General features: G+C 40.3%; 1 protein-coding gene across 1 annotated transcript in view; it reads right to left on the reverse strand.

The window, feature by feature from the left end:
- Positions 1 to 11937: 11937 nt before the first annotated feature.
- plxna3 (plexin A3) overlaps positions 11938 to 18465 on the reverse strand; it is a 136550-nt gene continuing 130022 nt past the window's right edge. Inside the window, exons 31-38 of the mRNA XM_004568188.4 lie at positions 17419 to 17522; positions 15939 to 16035; positions 14427 to 14504; positions 13847 to 13959; positions 13389 to 13558; positions 13071 to 13283; positions 12414 to 12564; positions 11938 to 12086 (exon numbers count right to left, since the gene is read on the reverse strand). Coding sequence (XP_004568245.1) covers positions 11991 to 12086; positions 12414 to 12564; positions 13071 to 13283; positions 13389 to 13558; positions 13847 to 13959; positions 14427 to 14504; positions 15939 to 16035; positions 17419 to 17522 — 1022 coding nt within the window. The 3' untranslated portion in view covers positions 11938 to 11990. The remainder of the gene's footprint in view (positions 12087 to 12413; positions 12565 to 13070; positions 13284 to 13388; positions 13559 to 13846; positions 13960 to 14426; positions 14505 to 15938; positions 16036 to 17418; positions 17523 to 18465) is intronic.

Consider the following 18465-nt stretch of genomic DNA (forward strand, 5'->3'; position numbering starts at 1 on the left):
AGTCACTTGGTGAAAGGGATACTGTAGGGGGCAAAATTAAGGGATAAAAATAACCAGAGGCAGAGGCAAAGCTATGTAGACCACAGGGAAATCCCCTTATTGCCTCCAGCAAATCTGACCCTGGACATAATGGAGACTTTAAAGGAATATAATAGCTGGCCACGAAAACATAAGCGTTACCAATTCAGTTCCTAACAAAGTGTAAAATGTACTTGCTATCACAGCCCTCCAACCCCCAGTTGTATTTTGTTGAACAAATTCATGAAATCATAACAGAGTTGGATCTTTAAATGAGTGGTTATTTTATCCTCTTAGACTGAGTCCAAATGTACTTTTGTGTCAGTGTGAAGTAGTCACACTCGAACGTCAAGGAAGGTGGTAGGGAAGCAGACTATGCAGACATTTTGGGTTTCCAAGGTGAGAAATTTATTTGCAGTGAACTTAATTTAATGTATAACTTAACAAAACTTTCCCCAAATCAATTCATTTAACAAAACTCAGCATAACATGGCTCTGGTGACACAGCTCACCTCTCCTCTCTCCTGCATCTGGTAGAGACTGGCTTTAAATAGGGCCATCAATTTCCCTCCAATTGCCCAGCCAGTACCACTCACTCAACTGAGGGATCTAAAACTCTACTCAGGTTATCTAAAAACACAAAACCTCTACACACTTCTAATATGCACATTTACACAACTAAATGGCAGTATTAACAAAAGGAAAAACATTCAACAAATCCCTTTAAACATTAACACAAACAAAAGGAAGCATCTCTCTGGAAAAAGAAACCCCTCCACATGGTTTGACCTGATGATGTCATGTGTTACATGATCAGGACTTTAAAATGAGGAAATGCCAAGTGGGCGTTTCCCCACACCTGACACTCATGATGACTGAAAAGACAAACAGAGTAAGTATGAACAAATGACTTAATCTGTAACATAATAAAGTATAAAGAAACATAACTTAGTATTTGTCTTAATTTGCAGAATGTTTGATTTGCCAGCAACAGAACGCTTACACAAACAAACCTGGGATAGTGAGTGAAGCAATGTTACTTGACAAATAGCAAATCATAGCAAATACATAGAAACAGAATAATGTGTACAATGTGCAAAAAAAAGGTAAACACATATGGGACAAATGGAGAGAATTACAACTGCTTCTCCACTTTGTCACAGTCAGAAGTTAAACATTTTCTCATTCCTGGAGAGGGAATGGGTATTCATGAGAACGTGAGGGGCAGCAACCCTGAGAGATAAAGTCCTCGGGCCACGTTCATGAGACGAAGCATCAAAAGTTAATGGCCCTCGGTGCTTTCTCAAGGAACTTCTGTGATAACTTCAAAGTCCCTTAACAAACAGAATTCAGGGCTTTTTAAGATTTTTCAGGTACATTCTGACTCCCTGATTTGCTTGTTCACGTCACTTCTTAAATGGAGACTACTTAATGTTTAAATACCTTTGTCCTCTTATAACAAATACTTTTATATACCAAGGAAATGAGAGTTTAGACTCTGTTTTATGGTGCAGGAAAGAATCCAGTTAGGAACATCCATCCAAAGCTTACCCAAAGTTGGTTCTGGCAAAGCAGGGCATCCTTTTCTCCAGCATTGTTTTCCAGTTCCTCCTGTTGGAATCCAGATGCCACAAGTCAAATTATATCAGTCAATCAACTAAGCTTTTGTATATACTACTAAGTGTTTCTGCAACTTTAATTTCTTCTGAGGTGCTCCCTCAGAGATAAGATATATATTCTTGGCAGGGACTCCTGCATCTACCAAAGGGTTTCCTCTGAGTTGGGAAAACCTCCAAGGGGAAGTGCTCAGGAGGCATCCTGATTAGATGCCTGAACCACCTCATCTGGCTTCTTTCGACACCAAGGAGCAGCAACCGCACTCCGAATTCCCCCTGGATGTCTGAGCTCCTCAGCCTATCTGTTTGACCCAAGCCACCCTATGGAGGAAACTAATTTTGGGTACTTGTATCTGCGAGCTTTGTCGGTCACTTCCCAGAGCTCCTGGGCACAACTAAATGAAATTAAAAGCTTGCTTTCTGGCTCAGCTCTCTCTTCACTACTGCTGGGGAATATGTTTGATCAACGAGGGCTCTCGTAAAGATAAATCTCTTTTTGCTCTTCAACAAACAACAATAATCAATAACCAAGCTGTAATTTCTTCTCCTTGATTCTGTTTGTTTCTCAAAGCTGACCTTTTCAAATCTCATGAAATCACTGGACAAAGCTGTCAGCTCTCTTTCCGTCCCTCCATCTCTCTCATTCCCTCTCTCGGCCTCGGGCGGATTTTAATCAAGAGTGTTTCCTGATAATGAAAACCTGCGATAACGACTCTTTTCTTGCTGCTGCTGATAAGCACCGCAAAGCCTGGATCATTGTTCTCCATTAATTAGCCTGTACCCTTGCCAGTATTTGATGGGTTGACGCCGACACAGCGGGAGAGTGACCCTGGAGTCATCTCACAAATGAGCAGAAAATTGTCTGATGTGTGAGGAACTGGCACCGACACAAATGTGACTGTACCTTCACAGAAACTGAACGCCGTTTCTGTCACTACTTTATGGATTTGGACGTTGTTTTTGATGTTTCCACACTATATACACTCCGTCCCCCCGAGCAGAACCAGAAGAAACACCAAACTTCAGTTCAACTTTTCCATTACACTTTAGTGAAATCACACAAATATACAAACTCAGCAGAAGGCAATGGCAATGATATAAAAACTGACACAGGCTATTACATGAAGATTCATCATCATCGTCATCATTACATTTTAATTCAGCAAAAATGACAAATAAAAACAAGGCAATGGCAAATGGTCTCAAAAAATGGGCCCTGAATACATCCTGGAAAGCGCTGCATCAAGGCGACATGTATTTCTGCGTTTTTAGTTTTCAAACAGAACAAAAACTGTTTTTCCAGGCAGAGAGATGAACGGCAGCGCTGCAGAGCTGCTGGCGGCAGATCAGGAGGCTTCGATGGTGGGTTTCGTAGTTTCACACATTCTTTGTGTTGCATATGAAAAGAAGGTCGGCTGGTTATGAGAAAATGTAAAGACCTGCTGAAGAGATATGTTTATATTATAGTATTTTGTGTGTTTTGTTACATTTGGTTTCATATCTTCTATTTTTCTGTTTTTATTCATTTATTCTGAAAATTGCATTGCAGGATTTTATCCCTGCATTTGAAATAATTCATCTCCTCACTTCAGTCAAGCTACAACCGAGACTGTGTGTGGATACTTTCAATACCATTTTCTTTGTGTTTGATGGGAAAACATTTCTAAAGGAAACTGGTCTGGAATGATTGACCAGAAGGTTTGTTGAGGCTGGAAATAATATGAACAGGTGATAAATGCTGATAAGGCAACATGATAAATCCTTTTGTTTGTTCTTTTAATTTTCACAACAAAGACGACATCAAACTATCCTTCTTACTACATTTTTTAGATTTCTCGCACTACAACTTGGATTTTGCTTTAAGCCACCTCCAAGCAGAAGCCCTCACTGGGTTTCATGAGCTCTACAGTTACTGACTGGGCAGTTATTTGGGTAAACCCAAACCATGATCCTATTCTAAACCTAACCACACAGTGGACCAAAACAGGAACTTCAAGCTATAAAAAACAGCAAACTAAGTGAGAAGATATTGCAATCGCAATTTCATTGGACAAATACGTTTCCCTCAGCACACGACTGACGCGGCGTTTAGTTGTACAGTAAAGTTTTAGGTGCCTCAATTAGCAGTTAATCTGAATGTTGTAAACATGTAAGAAATTAGCAGAAAAGTTCAGGATTGCTTGAAAGTTGTGACAGTTTGTGAAAATCTAAAAACATAACACATAAATACTGAAAGAAGCCTATCATTGGTTTTTGTGACAGGTTATTTCCAGCCAAAACTGAAAAAAATGAGTATAATGGTGGAGGACAAAAAGTATTAATTTGTTTGTGGCAGATGGTTAAAAGGGAATGTTTTTATTTTGTAAAAGTAAAATGTTTAAATCTTACATTTATGTGTAATTACTAATGAAATAATGTGATTTTTGGACTGTCGCGCATGGTCACCTGTTTTTTTAGGTTATATATTTATTATATATCTAAAAAAGAGCTATACATGACATCTACAGTCATGCTGACAGCCATGCCCTGTACAATAAACATCTTGCATTTTTGATTATATCTTTTTATAATTATCATGAGACAGCTGCTATTGAACTTCAAAAATTGCAGCTCTACCAAATTTTAGTCATAATAATATGTGGCATCCGGCCGTGATTCATAAACTAGATTCACCGTCAGCTTCCTAATAAATAATGACAGGGATTTATCAAAGTTTGCTTGGTGAAGCCTCATGATCCAACGCTCGCAGCACCCCAAACACCGCCTGAATGAACAATCAGATCCTGAACTAAGACACAAGATCCAGTGTGAGCGGCGCTTCTCGACTGGTGGTTCAGGGACCCAGACCAGGACTTTTGGACTGTGTGTTTAAAATCCAGGACTATATTCTGAAAGTGCTTATAGATAAAATTTATTTGAATGCTGTGGATCCTGATGGCACAGCAACCAAGAAGCCTCCGCTCAGAATATTAATAATAATTATAACTGTAGTAATAATAATCATATTATGGTACAATAAAGACATCTGACCCCCCCGTTTGAGCTCAGAGGGGAGTCCAGTGATTCGCTGTTGCTATGGTACAATGAAGCCCGCTGGGATCCGCTGTTGGCTCAACTCGTCTGTCAGTCACCCAACTGTCTGTCTGGAGTCTGCAGGGGTGGGAGGGGCCTAATGAGGTGGGGTCAGCCAGCTCCCATTGATTTCCAATGGGAGGTCAGTGCAAGTTTTCTGTAGGGAAACTCTCTGACCTACTTCTGCTGCTGATTACTGAACCTCCCGCAGATTATTAATGGCAGTTATACCATTGAGTTTAATCTACCATTAGTATAAAATGGATTTTTTTCCCACAGGAATTCAATGAAAGCTTTACAATGTGACTTGCATCTTAAGATACCATTAATGATAAATTGTTGGTTGAGAGATTTCCCAGAAAGTTAAGAATTATGGTCAGATTCATCTAAATGATAAACAATACATAATATGAAAGTGGATTTGTTCTCCGTGGTCACCTGATTGTTTCCAAAGAATCTGATAAATATGTCGAACTCTTCATTGGGTATTGATTCCATTACAGATGGACGATAAACTCTTCATTAGGTTTGAAGGGGACATTTTTGTAGTTTCTAGCACTGATTTCAAATCCAATTCTTCGAAATAACACAATGGATGGAAATATAACAGAAAAATAGAAAAATCCATTTTTTAACCAATGGGGGATTAGTGTACAGTAAGAATACGATGAATGGAGCAACTAGTTTCAAATAAGAGATTCCTAAGAAAAAATACAAAATGATAAACATTAAATCAACTTGTTTATTTTCTGTCAAAAATAAGAACAACACCATTATACTAAATGTATTTTTGTCAATTGATCTTCAGTGGGAGAGCTCCATTTCCCTGCTGATGTCTTTCCCCAACCCCTTCTTTGCTTTTAAAACTCCTTAAGAACATCGTCTGGTAAGGAGTCGAACGATTCAACAACTCGTCAGACGGTTCGCCATGTGAGTGAAGTGAGTCTGATGGGCGATTCTGATCAATAAAATTGATCAGTCTCTCTGCCTCCTTCTTGGTTAATAACTCCAGGCTGAGAGGAAACAGACAGACGGATGGATTTGATGAATTGACTATGTGCACGATGGAAAATGACCGACTGAACCAGAACGATTTGTCACATTTCTCAATGTTTTTCGACACGTCCTGTTTCTGACTGCTCTTAAACTGGACATAAATGCAGGAAACAAGTAATGAGTTAAAAAATTAAAATGGCAAGAATGAATATGAAGTGTGACCAACAGTTCTGGCTGTTTCCCAGGCTGCACATGGACTGTTTTATGACCTGTTAAAGTGTGTGTGTGTGTGTGTGTGTGTGTGTGTGTGTGTGTGTGTGTGTGTGTGTATATGTGTGTGTGTGTGCGCAATTAACGTCTGATGCTGTTGGGCTCTTCCTTCTGCTTTAACGCTGTACAAACTAATAAAACTGTCTACATCCTCCAACAATAAATATAACCCATTGTAAAAAATAAATTAAAACAAAAATAATAAATATCTCACCACTGGAGAATGTTAAAAACGCTGAGTTGTGTGTGTGTGTGTGTGTGTGGATGGATGCACGTAAAACAGGGTGTAAATCAATCTGTTTTTTGTTTTGTTGTCACAGGAATTTAACTTCGCTCTCCTTCAGTCTCTGTTGCCTCCTCCCAGGTGCACGTGTGTGTTCAGAGGATGGACATGATGTTAAAATGTACACACACACATTCTTGCTACCACAGTGGAAACCCACCCAAGCATCGTTTTATCCCAGCTGAATTTAAACTTGATTGTAAAGGTTTTCTTTTCCTATTCACTTTATTTGCTAGTATTCGTTGTATCGAAGTCTGTTGGCGGCTGACATCAGATGGAACCTCTCAGGAGTTTGTGAGATGCGTTCAGTGCTGCACCAGGAAAGAGTGTCACTACATCTGACGAGCCCGAGCTTCATGGACGAAATGCTTCCATTACCATTCGTTGGTTTGCCCAACTAAAAGCAGGATTCAGGTATCAAAGAAAAGTGGAATATTGGCCTTGGTGCAAATGGAACATCTGGAAATAAAATCATGAGCTCAGTCTCATGGCAATTCATGAATGCATGATGTAAAATAAATCTGTTATTTTCGTTGCCACAATTTAAGGCTACCAATAGGAATTTTTAATCATAGCAACTCAGCTTAATATCTGCAATTAGCATGAGGATTGTTTTTTCTGGACAAACAACAAAGAAATACAAATTGGCGAACTACTCAACCACAAGAAAACTCCTTCTAGAAGCAAGTTGTGACAGCCATCTTGGAAACTCCTATAGGCAATTATGTTGAAGCCCCTAAATTAAACGTGGAGACAGTCCCACCATTAATTCCTATGACAGCATAAAAACTACATGCAGGGAACCACAACTTAAATCTGTAAAAACTGCTTTAAGTAGATCCAGCCTTTCTGCTACAGTAAGTAGTTATCATAGTTATCATAGTGTGGCTGTTGATAGGCTCATTGATCCGAAAGTGCCAATCAACAGCTGATCTTTTCAGGACTTTTTGCAGGAGATTTCTTGTAATGTCTCTGCCACAAACCAGTCCTTGCCCAGACGAAAATGCAACATGTAATTAGCGTGCTACAAACTGCCAGCTCTTGACATGCTAGCTAGCCAATCGCTCATTTGTTTATCCACGTGTAAGTATGATCAGCAGAGGGGGGCTGAGCTGCTGAGATGATGGTCTGGTCAGTTCTGGTAATTTGAGGGTATCTCACTAAACAGCATAAAACTAAAAAGCTATAATTTTAAAGTTACATCTTGTGCTGTTTAATGTTCATGCTAACATAAAAAAGCTACATTGGCACCAATGCTAAAAACAGATTCATGTTATGCAACTATTGCCATGACACTAGGAGTGCAGGTATAACAGAAACAGTCTTTAGTATTTGCCCCTGCACACCTTTAGTCATTCCTGCCCCTAAAACTTTTACCTTCCATCCTCTGATTTCTCTCTATAATGAACTTTACGTTCGCACGAGTAACTGAAATGAGCATGGAGCGTTTTTGCCTCCTCTTCTTCTCAGAGACCTTTCCTTCCCCAGTCGGTTTGATGGATGACGTTGCCTCCATCTTTTTTCGGCCTGATCAGTATTCTTCCTCTCTCCTCCCTCTCAGTATTCCGGCAGCATCTCCCTCCATACTTCCTCCTCACACTTTAGCATGCAAAAAGAGAATCTGACCTCCCGCTTTCATCCTCAACCTCCCGTGTTACTCTAACATTTATTTCTCCTATTTACATTTGAAGGAATTCAGGTTTTCTTTTTCACCTTTTGGCACAAAAATACCCCTTCTCTCTGCAGTTCAACAGTAATTTCTCCTCTTCCTCACTTTTCAGCATGCAGAGGGAGTTTACTCCTGCCCTACAGTTTATATGCATCGCCCAGCACCTTTTTTTTTCAGTATTCGCTGGTTTTCTTCTCTCCTCCACCTCATCGCATCAACAGAAAGGTGAAGCCTGATCAAACACGATGCGCTGAATTATATCCGATTTATCTGTTCTTGATGACTTTGAGTTTAAAGGGCGAGCTGAGATTTTCATTATTTTTTTTACAAAAAGACTGGAGATCTGATTTGAGATTTCAAATGCATCAAAGATACAGATCAGGTGATTTAAACGGTGCAACTACAAAGAAAAAGATTTTTAATTGAGCTGCAGATACGATCAGTGATTTAATGGCTGAGTTTCCACTGCAGCAGCAGCAGGAAAACACACACACACACACACACACACATACAGGTTGGTGAACAGTGGTATTGGTATGGTAGTGGCTTCCCTCCCTGTTCTACAATTAATCATCTTAAAGGCAGTCTTTTATCAGGACCCTTTCCTCCTTTTCCTCAATCCTCCCTCCCTCACTCAGGTCCTTTTGACCCCAAAGATTCAAACGACAGTGAAACATCAGCAAGAAAGAAAAAACAAAAGGTGCTTGGTTGCTCTATGGCATTGGAGAGAGCCAAAAGACAGATGCTTCATGGTGGAAGAACATTTTCACGCAAAAAAACTGGCTTTAAGTTTTGACAACCCCGTTGAGTTTTTTTTCACAGCTTGGTAAAACCATTGATGTTTCGGGTTTTCTGTGGTTTGCATATAGGACTAACCTGCAGGTTACTAACCTGGACACCATCTTACGCTAAAGATATGCTTTCTGGGTTATTTCTCATTCTCAATTTAAATCTACAAACACCATGTGTGTGTACAACTTTTTTTTACCTATTAGTTTTCCTCTTGTGTATAAAAATGGTCTACACTTTACGGTCTACATTCAGTCAAACCTCTCATCAAACATTTTTTTTATACATTAACATTAATGACATTTTCTGGCAATCAGCTGTAAGTTGGCAGAAATATGCAAGAACTTTTCTGGTTTTTGAACTATATTTAAACACACCAAAAAAGTTGAGGACCTAAAATCTTGTTCCTGTTAGAAGCTTAAACGTGAAAGGCCCTGAAGCAGTTTGCATCTTATTTAAAAGGGGAAAGCAAAAAAATACATACCAGTCTTCCACTGGCACACATTTACACAACATTAGTTTTGACTGACCAGTTCTGGTGCAAGTTGTTTGCTGGATGCCATATAGTTCGACAGAACTAGAAGATTAAAATCTGCCTCAAATCATTGTTGAGTAGAGGTTAGTTTGTGTTTTTAGTTTTCAAAAGGCCAAATACCTATGCAATCAAACTACATCCCAAACTGACCTTTGGGCAATATTTACAAGCCAGTTTCATGATGTGAAAATGTTCTACCACACAGGTGGGACTGGGAGGTTGAAGGGTGCATTGTTGCCATGTTGGAAAGGCCGACGTTCACACAGAGAATAAGAGCTTTTCACACAGAGCTTTTCTGAGTTGCAGTAGTTCCAAACTTCTTCATGAGCATAATTTTTACTTGTAAGGTTTTAGAACTTAGGTGTGTGAAAGCCCTGGATGAGGCAACAAAAGCTCAGACTCCATCTGAAGCGCTGCCTATAACGCTACCCAAACCTTCAGGACAAACCTCCATCCAATGCCGCTCTGGAAATCTGTTCAAACAAACAACCAGTTTGGCAAATAAAAGCACCAAAAAGTTCAGTTTGTTTCCTCATCTTCCACATACAGAGCTTCTAACACAACAGACTCCAGTTGAATCCAGTTTGGTTGGGTCTGGGCCTGATCCGATGGTGAGGGGACGGTCTTGGTTTGGCTTGAACCGTCGCTCTGCCTCCTGGCTCTTGCTCTTCCTCCAGATTCTGATGTAGCATAACGTTCAGTATACAAGTTCAGCTCTTTAAAATCCATACCGTCAAATCCACAAAGTTCTTATTACATGTTAACATTTCAATATTTTTTTCCTTTCTTTTGTATTCTTTTTTTATACTTTGTCATCATTATTATCTTTCTTTTTTTTGTTGTTTACAATTATGGCCACAAGTCTTAAGAGTTCTTGAGTCCGGTCCGGCTAAAATTCTATTCCGGGTTGTTTTCAGTCCGGATTTGGTCCAAGTCCGGTCCAGTTCTGATGTGATCCGGTCCGGTCTTTACATGGCACTGGGCTTGTAGCTCTGCACAGTATTTCCCCCTGGGCATGTTTAGCATGGTGCTGTAAAGCATGGCTGTATATGTATGTGCAAGGTCTGTCGATAAAGCGCTGCACCAATAAACGTCAAAGTTTGTATCCAGGACCCCAGCGTCTAGGTTCTTGTGGGCCTGAAAAATGCCTGTTACTCCACTTTTGGAGATTTTTTCTGTTGAAAAATTCTACAGTCAACCTACTTATTTACAGACCTTGCCTGTGTGCCTGTGCTGGAATGTATTCAAAACGTAATGCTATATTCGTTTATATTCACTTCTAGTAAATTATTCACAATTCTGGCGAATTCCACAGTCTTGATTGGTCGGGCAGTACATTACTAAAGAGTCTTCTTGGCCAGTAGGATGGCCAGAGGCCAGCATGACTGACCAATGATGGAGGGTCGAGGGTCGAGGACGAGCAGGAATCAAAGGTGGGGAGAAAGAGCGAAGAAGGAAAGAAAAGGAAGGTAGAGAAGGAGTAGGACGAGGAAAATTAGGAGGTAAACTTCTGATGGACTGTGAAGAAAAGAGGGAGGACGGGAAACGGTTATGGACACAGGTACTGGTCTGTCAGTAGGCATCGGGCTCAGTGTGCTGTGGTATAGAGTGATTGTCCAGAGAATCGAGTGGTTATTTAAACAGCAACTTAGAAACATTTAGATCCTGACGAGGCTTGGCCGAACAAGTCCAAGGTCAAGTTATATCATCTCCCTTCAGAGTCCTTATTACTCTATGTCCAAATCCTCTTAGCATCCAGTGATTTCAAGTTAAGGTCAAGCCATCGGTTTATTGGACATTTAGTTTATTTGCTTTCGTCTTCTTCATTAAAGCTTAAAACAACCAACTGAATCCAAAAAAGTCCACGGTAGGGTCAGATATTCCAAATCGGTGACTTGACTTTGTCGCTTCCAGCCTCAAGTTCTGACCTGACTTCCTTACAGTGGATTCTTCCAGACAATGCTAAGGGTATGGTTGAGGATAAGTGGTCCAAAGTTACGACATCAGTAAAGAGGCTTTGAACCTCTGTGGTAGGCCTTGACTTAGCCCTGGACTTGTTCAGATTATGATGAGGCTCTTGAAGTTCAATCCAGCCTGTTGTGTTTTTCCTGTGACTGTCTGACCATAGGCGTAGTTTCTTGATCCTTCAGACAGAACAAGCTTTTCAAAGTGTAGTCTGTAGCTTTCATGGAAACTTGATCCGACCTTTCAACCAAGCACCTGTTAAGTTCCGAAGCAAGCTGAAGTCAGGTCACTTTGTTCTCACGTCACATCCACTGTTCGGAGAAACGTGACACAGTCTTTAGCCCACAGCTACATCCCCTTTGTTTGATCCCTGCTTGCAGTAAAATCAAATCCAAACCGACAGATGCATCTAGAAGGGTTATTTTTTGCCCCCAAATGACTCAAAGTTCCATAGTAAATGTATCCGCATCGGTTTGGAAATCAATTTTCCACCCCAAAAATCCACCAAATGGAGGTAGTTGGGGTCCCACCCAGCCAGTCGATCTTCAAGTCAATCAATCCATCAACTGACAAATAAATTACTGATAGATTGATTGCTAATGCAACTGGAGCTGCGGCTGTCAGTTCGGTCCAACATGGAGCAGTTCGGCTGACTGTTTAAACAGTTCAGAAAAACCAAATGCCCTCATTTCCCCCTCCCCCATTCATCTTCCCACGCCCCCCCCCCCCCCCCCCCCCATCCATCAATCCATCAGTCCATTCATCCTTCCCCTTCTCTCAGCTGCTTCCAGACATCAGATTGATGGCTTGCTCCAGTTTGTGCCTCAGTTTGTGTTTGCGACAGTACCCATCCCGGTCCAGTGCTGTTAGGATCTGCACATGTGGGAAAAACAGAAGAAATGATATCAGCTAAGGGTATTGCTTCATGTCCCTGATATAAACAAATTTGTTCGTGCATCAGTGAAAATGTTATTTTGATAGAGGTGCTACGAGTGGTTCAGAGGATGTGGGAAAGGATCGTCTTGCTCAAGGTCAGGGTTGGATGACTAGCTGATTTATTATTTTACTGCCATGTAAGGTAAGTTGATGAGGCAAGTCTTAAGGGGAACCAAAGAACTGGAAGGTCGTGTTAGTTGCTTTTACAACATCAGTCATGTAGCGAATGCCAATGTCAAACCTCAAAGTTACTAACTCACTCACCTCTTCCTTGTACTTGTTGATGTAGAAGTAGAGCTCGCTGAGTGCACTCAGTGTGTTGAACTCATTTCCGTGGAGTCGGGACTGCTCCACCAGGTATGCGTCCATGTCCTGATCGCTGATGCTAGGCATCTTGGCTATATCCCTGTAATACCTGAAGGACACAGACAAAGTTAGCTGTGGTGACTAACTTCAGACTTTAACTGCATCAGCAAGTTAATGTGTAGCTTTTGGGTTAATTTACCAGGATAATTACCCAAGTCGCCAGCTCTAATGGTGTAATATTTTTACATTTTGCATGAGCAGGCCTTATTAATCATCAGCACTAATTAATGTGATTATGACCCCATACTATTATTCTAATAAGGCAAGAGTCTCAGTCTCTGCAAGCCTTTCTTCTTTCTTTCTTTCTACAGTTCTGCTCTTCAGAATGTAAATTAAGCTGTAGTAGCTACTTTAACATATTAATTCTGACAGGTTATATTGATCAGTCACTTTCTTGTCATAGGGCATCAGCTAATATTAGCAGGTTAGTTAACTGGTTATTTACACCTAAACCCAGCTCACTCATTTATTTTTCTTAAATATATAAATTAATTAGCACGTTAGATACTTGCTTTACACAGGATGTATTAGTTAATAAGTTAGCGTGCTATCTACCTTTCCACCCAGCTCTTGTAGTTGGGGATGTCCTTCGCGTAGAGCAGTTTGTTGGATGGAGAGTCTTTGCCGAGCCGATGTTCAGACGTCGAGCAGGAATCCATGAAGGTCTGAGCGACGACTGACAAGCAAGCGTCGGTGATGCTGCTCTTGTGGATGTCGAACACAAACTGAGGATTCTTAATAACATTCACCCAGAACCTGAGAGGAAGGCTGCAAGAACAGAGAAAAGAGATGTTTTTAAAAAAACATTTAAACAGCTGTGACTTTACCTTATAATTTTTTTAAAATCCACATTCTTGAGCAACTTTCTCTCACCAGTTGCTCTTCCAGGTGTGTCGGACGTCTGGGTCAGTTATCTGTCGTTTGTCGGCCTGCTCGTCTAAGAAGTCGAACATGTATTTTATGGCCAATGGGAGTGCAGAGCCACGATGGGCGGTGCTAAACACAGTCTCAAACAGGTCATCCACAAACTTCTGCAGCGTCCCCTGTTGGTGCGAGGACCAAAACAAAGGTTTAAATATTTAAAAATTAGATAATAGAAAAAAAAAGATCATTAACCAGAAACATTGGACAAATTCAGAAGGTTAAAATTAACATTTTACCTATTTTAATTAAACTAGATTATAATATACAAAATGTACATCTTCTGAAACTACAGTCTCTGCGTACAATGAAGATGATTATTACAGCCATACTTTAAGGCATTACTGTAACTTTAATCTTAAGCCCCACACTGACATCTGTGAAGGCTTGTGCTGTTTTGTTTGAGGTACCTTGGTTGCTAGAAGTCTGGTCAGGTAGATTTCAGAAACCATCTTGCTGCCACGGTCTCCTTCTCTCTGGTCGCTGTGCTCATGATTTTTCACCAGGTGCCACAGTTTAGTTCCTGGAAAGACACAAAGGCTCGATTACCAATCCCAGTTTTCCAGAAGCCACAGAAGTCTCAGTTTTACTCCTTTCTTTGGATTATTATCAATTTATTTGAAGCAATTACCTGCAAATTTGCCAAAAACTGGCATCACTCTGTAGGTACCCTGTGTCAAACTTTATTTCAGGTGTTATTCATTAACTATAGAACTCCAATATTATCATTTTTGGTATCTAGATAATATAATTTCCTTTTTCTTGGCAGAGTTTTTGTCTGAGATAGACAAAACGTCCAAGTATATCAAAGATCATGACTGTGCTGTCGCAGAAGTTAAATGTAATGCTGTCTCAACACAAGCAATGAATCCTGTTCATCTTTCACAGCATCTTTGAAACAAACTTAAAGGTCTAACACATGAAAACACCACAGATGTATCCTAATGTAAAGAAAGTTACTATATCTGAGTATATCTGCTGCCATATTACCAGTTTCCTGGTCTGGGGTGATCATTGGAGCTCTGGATCTCAGGCTGTCGGGACTGCTGGATGTTCTCAGTAAAGACTCTGATGGCACAAACAGAGAGAAAGATGTTCCTGATTAGTCATCTGGTTAGAAAAGAAGAGGCTGAACACTGATTTTGTGAGTCAATACTGTGCTTTAATGGTGAGAACTGAACAACAACATCTGGCCTGGATATAAACTAAACTTTCACTGTTTTCCACACAGCTGCTATAGCTATAAAGGTAAACAGTCATTGTGCATAACTTCCAACAAACCACATCTGTATAACTTGTAACGCCCTCAAAAATACATCTGTGTAAAATTTATTTTCACCAACGGAATGTAAACGCTGTAATCTCGCAAGTGTTATGGATTAAATCAATCTCAGATTATTATTATTTCTGACTGCTGTGTTCCCCATTAATTCGTCTGTAGCGTCTCAGTGAGTTGTGCTAACTTTTACTTTCCACCTCCAAAGTTATTGTGACTCTCAGACGTGTTAAATACATTTATTTCCTCTTCACGTTAACTAGCTGTGGGCAGACACTGAAGGTAGCAAGCTGAGAAGACATGAGAACAAAAAATTCATTTTGATGAGTGAATATCGTGTTAGATTTTCTCTGTCACTTCACTGTCGGTCCAATCCTCTGTGTTTGCTTCCAGTTTTGGAGCCAACTGTTTCCTAAAAACATGTTTGAAGATGGTGATTGATGGTGTTGCCACACTGTCTAAATCAATCACCGTATACTCATATCAAAAGACTAAAGACTAAAAACGCCGTTCTTCTAACTTTGATAGTTGCTAGTTCCTGCTGTGCTCAAACACAAAAGAGAGAGACTTCCTGTAGAGGTTGGGTTGTCCGTACAGGTTACCAGTAATCCAGATCATGGTACGAGTTTAAAAACCAGAAGAAGGAGGAAGCATAAAGCATTCTTTAAGTTTGTGAAGACGTTTCAAACCCTCATTACTTTGATTTATAAGCAAATTGAATGGATGCACTGAGCTGCTTTTAGAGCCAGCAGTCCACCACAGTGTTAATACTGTGGCGGATTCAGTCCAAGCGGGCGATGCCATTGGCAGTCATGATAACCTTGAAACTTGAAGGACTCCAGGCTACCTCAGGTTTGTTAAAAACAGATATGCTGGCATTTCTGCAGCGTGTACAGGCAGTACAGCAAATGTTAAATTGCAGTTAAAAAAATGTTTGGACTGTTGCTAAATTAAACTTTCCTCCATTTCTTGAAATATGTGCAATGTGGTAGAGAATGAAAAGTTTGCATGACCTATGAGGAGGTAATAGAAACGGGAAATACAGTCAGGTGAAATAAACCAGAATGATGCATTTGATATATGAAAAGTCTGGAAACCATTAACCCTGCCAATAAAACACGATGCAGAACTGGCCAGCAAGAAAACCTAATAACTGTGTGTGTGTGTGTGTGTGTGTGTGTGTGTGTGTGTGTGTGTGTGTGTGTGTGAGCGAGCGCGCTCAGTACCGTATCTGCTCAGCGATCTGGTGAAGGTGAAGGAGTTGGCGATGTTGTAGGCAGAAACCTGCTTCTGGACGAGCGCCACCACGGAGCCGTCTGTTACCTAGCAATGCACAGTGAAACATCAGTTAGTCAGCCAATTGCTCCATCAATCAGCTGACTAATTATCCGTTCAGCCAGTCGATTCTTATCCCGTCCACAATCTTGATAAAATCCACACGTGCCGCTGCAGGAGCTGATGAAGAACACGAACTTGCTCGGAGCTCAAACAGAGAGCGAGGGTGCACAGGCCGCTGAGATTTTAATAAATCGGCAAGAGGAAATGTTTTCAATCTGCAGCTGCACAGTCATTTTACGAGTGCCGTTTAAGTATTATGAAGTGGACTGACTGTATACTTACATTAGACCATTCTTTCATTCTATTACATCTTCAACAGTCTTCTTAATCCTCAAAATGATCTTATACTGTATGTATATTAGATTACATTATGTTACACTATATCACAATACTTCATGCAATAGAATTTTATGTTTCCTTATACTATATAGTATGTTCCATTACATTATGTTAAATATAAGAGTTTTCCTGGATAATGTTACGTAAATCAAAGCTTTGGTGCTGTCTGGGTTCAAAGGTTTGGCTTGTGGTTGTCAGTAGTTTCAAACTGTCTAATTTTCAATTCTTTCTTGTATTTGTGAAAGAAAACTGAGAAGATTTATTGACTTCTTCAAGTAAAACATCTGTTCTTTTCACCAAACAACATGTTCGGCTGGTTTCTGTAACAAAGCAATGTTTCCCATTAGTGTGCAAAAGTCAGGAATTCCACTAAGCTATTAATGAAAGACTTATATGTAATCTTACATAAGGTCTTCAGTTATTAACACAATGGTGCTAAAATCAGGAGTGGAAATATGAACACTACCTTCCTTTTTACTGTATAGTGGAGACATAACCCGACCTGCTGCTGGTAGAAATCTAACTGCACTTTTAAAGCTCTCGACAATTGTGATTGGTCTGTTAAGCACCATTGATTCCAGCTGTGATGTTCAGGATACTTTTTGCTGGAGTGTTTGGGAAAAACGTGTGAATACCACTCTCCTAACATTTTATTTGTCTCCATCGTGCACACAAGTGACTGGCGGCAGCAGCATCAGCCACTTGTGCAGGTTACGGTGTAGGCTGTACAGAAATCCAAATCAGCCGACAGACCGAGGACAGAAACACAGACTAAATACATACAAGGAGTGAAGGGAAGAGGGGAATTAAAGCACTGTGGGACAAGAACAAAGAAAGGAATAAAAAATAGGGAAAATAATAATAAATGGTATTTATGTTAACTAGACAAGATAAACAGTTAAAAGTTTCTTTACTGAAAATGTTTCAAATGTGGAGAAAATATTATATTCTTACTAAAAGGTTTCATGTGGATGAAACTGCTAACAAACAAACTTTCAGGTGATCTCTGCAGTAAATGCACGTCTGTACCTGGTAGTGCGCCAGCGTGTTGAGTCTCTTCCAGTCGCTCTCTATCTTAGTTGTCACGTCTTCGTCCTGCAGGATGATCCTTGTGAGCCGACCCTGACGCCACTCTGACATCACGAGCACAGACAAAGGATCAGAGAACTGTCCACCCAACCCCGAACTGCAGTCGTGTTTTAAATGAACTGGGCTTAAGTTTGACGACTCTCTGCTGGAGTATGTAACTGATTTATTTTTACTGACATTTTATTATTTACTGAAATTCTGATGAATGGGGACCTATTCTCCTCATTTTGTCATTCATACATGTATTCACCTAATTTAATACAATTATTAGATACACAAGTATATTTTGCAGGTGTTGTGTGTCTCAGAAGATGCATTTACCAAGAACTCACATGCGTAGTGACTGTTTACTCGGTGGTACAGGGTTTTTTATTTTTCCCCCACTAGGGATAAATTAGCATCCCCCGACTGGTTTGTAAGCAGTGCTGTCTCTAGGTAAAACCAGCCACAGTGGTTGTGGTTTCTAGCAACTGCTGCAGGCAACTTGTATAAAATTATCGCTCAACTACTTGCTGAGATGCAGAAAAACTGTGAAAGGTGCAATACAAACTGGAACTGAAGTAAAAGTAGTGCTGTGTAACTGTAACAGTCCATTTTAAAAGATGGAACTTTTACTTTGAAGGCTAACGCTTCCTCTTTCTGGTTTGCATTGCGGTTGCCACCAGTTTTGCCTGTTTAGTACCAGCAACTCCAACTGCTTGCCAACCAGTTAAGGAAACATTTTTATCTAGCCACAGTGGTTGCCAGGGAGTTGCCAACTGGTCTTTAGTCCTGTGTAACTGGGGACTAACTAGCAGCTGGCGGGTTGTTGGGGACATTAAACCCCATCATGCTGAAGACAGGACCTGAGTGGTGATGGTGACGTTAAACTCACTGAGTAACAGTAGCGTCTTACATACAGCAATTGCAATTATGTCTCAAAAACTAGAAAAACAACATTGACTTGTAGATGTTATGCTGTTAAACAAGAAAATATTTTCTGAGCTA

This window comes from Maylandia zebra, linkage group LG20, assembly GCF_041146795.1.
Source record: "Maylandia zebra isolate NMK-2024a linkage group LG20, Mzebra_GT3a, whole genome shotgun sequence".
Classification (NCBI taxonomy): Eukaryota; Metazoa; Chordata; class Actinopteri; order Cichliformes; family Cichlidae; genus Maylandia; species Maylandia zebra.